The sequence below is a fragment of the Sinocyclocheilus rhinocerous genome, unplaced genomic scaffold (assembly GCF_001515625.1).
Source record: "Sinocyclocheilus rhinocerous isolate Xijiao unplaced genomic scaffold, SAMN03320098_v1.1 scaffold601, whole genome shotgun sequence".
In the NCBI taxonomy this organism is placed as follows: domain Eukaryota; kingdom Metazoa; phylum Chordata; class Actinopteri; order Cypriniformes; family Cyprinidae; genus Sinocyclocheilus; species Sinocyclocheilus rhinocerous.
Window position 1 is genome coordinate 584,942 of NW_015656605.1, and position 1,719 is coordinate 586,660.

The 1,719-nt window shown below is 43.7% G+C and overlaps 1 protein-coding gene across 1 annotated transcript in view; it reads left to right on the top strand.

Moving 5' to 3' along the window:
- Positions 1 to 1,275, top strand: part of LOC107720409 (protein phosphatase 1L-like) — a 22,692-nt gene extending 21,417 nt beyond the window's left edge. Inside the window, exons 4-5 of the mRNA XM_016528106.1 lie at positions 848 to 922; positions 1,205 to 1,275. Coding sequence (XP_016383592.1) covers positions 848 to 922; positions 1,205 to 1,275 — 146 coding nt within the window. The remainder of the gene's footprint in view (positions 1 to 847; positions 923 to 1,204) is intronic.
- Positions 1,276 to 1,719: the final 444 nt, after the last annotated feature.

Consider the following 1,719-nt stretch of genomic DNA (forward strand, 5'->3'; position numbering starts at 1 on the left):
CCTTCTTCAAAGCAGTGGCGGTCAGCTAATCCCACAGTTAAAGGTCTAATTCGTGAGTGGGACAAGTTGGTGTTGGACGAGTATGGCATACTGCACCGCAAAACATCACAACGAATGCAGCTAGTGTTGCCTGCTCAGTTTAAGAGTACTGTCTTGAGGGAACTGCATGATGTGATGGGTCACCAAGGTCTTGACCGCACAACCAGCCTCATCAGAGATCGTTTCTTCTGGCCCTACATGCAAAAGGAGATTGAACACTATGTGCTGAGAACCTGCTCATGCATAAAACAAAACAAAAAAACATGCAGAGAGATAAGGGCACCCCTCAAGAGCATCAAGACGACACGTCCATTTGAGTTAATATCCATTGACTTCCTTCACTTGGACAAGTGCAAAGGGGGTTACGAGTACATCCTTGTTATTATTGACCATTTCACTCGATTCGTGAAAGCATATGCTACAACTTCAAAATCTGGAAAGACTGTAGCAGATCGTTTGTTCAATGACTTTGCCCTGAGGTTTGGGTTCCCCTCGCGAATTCACCATGACCAAGGCAGGGAATTCGAAAAATCAACTCTACGATCAGCTCCGAAAATATAGCGACATCACTGGCTCTAGAACGACTCCATACCACCCGCAAGGAAACGGACAAGTAGAAAGATTCAATCTGACCATTCTGCAAATGCTCAAAACTCTCACAGAGAAAAATAAATTGAATTGGAATTGAATAAGCTAGTGTTTGCCTACAATTGTACTAAAAGCGAAATGACTGGATCCTCACCTTTCTACCTAATGTTCGGTCACTCTCCAAGGCTTACAATTGATGCATTGTTTGGCCTCCATCCAGACAAGGTTTCCATCGACCACAATGAATATGTGGAGAGGTGGACAAAGGGTATGCAAGAGGCTTATGAGATTGCCAGTGAGCATGCAAAGAAGTGTACTGAGAGAAACAAAAGAAATTATGACCAAAAAGTAAGATGTACTAATCTATTTCCTGGCAGTAGAGTTCTGATGAGAAATCTGACTCAAAAAGGGGGCCCAGGAAAACTTAGACATTTCTGGGAGGATGAAGTCCACATTGTCACTCATCCGCCAGGCTGCTGAGGATACTCCAATCTATGAAGTGAAACCAGAGCAGAGCAAAGGCAGATCAAGAGTGTTGCATCGCAATCATCTTCTACCCTGTGATCACTTACCTCAGGTTACCACACCAACTCAAAATACTACACTAAAGCAAAAACACCAACAGAAAAGCACATCTTTACCTGCTGAGAGAAGAGAGGAACATGAGCCACAGAATGACAGTGAAAGTGATGAAGAGTACTATGTGCAAGTTGATCCCTACCAATTCAGAATACAGCCGAATAGTCATAATCAGATGGAAAAGAAACCACATCACACCTGTTACATATGGGTGAGATATCCTCAGCTCAGCTGGAACGAATGCTTGAGTTGAAAGTGTTACCACATCTAGCTGAACAGGAACAAGATGTACTAGAACATGCTGATGTACCTGCTACAGAACAACACTTACCTGCTACAGAACGACATTTACCTACTAAAGAACACTCACCTGCTACAGAACGACACTTACCTACTAAAGAACACTCACCTGCTGCAGAACGACACATACCTGCTGCAGAACACTTACCTCCTGCAGAACGACACTTACCTGCTACAGAATGACACTCCCCTGCTACAGAACGACACTTACCT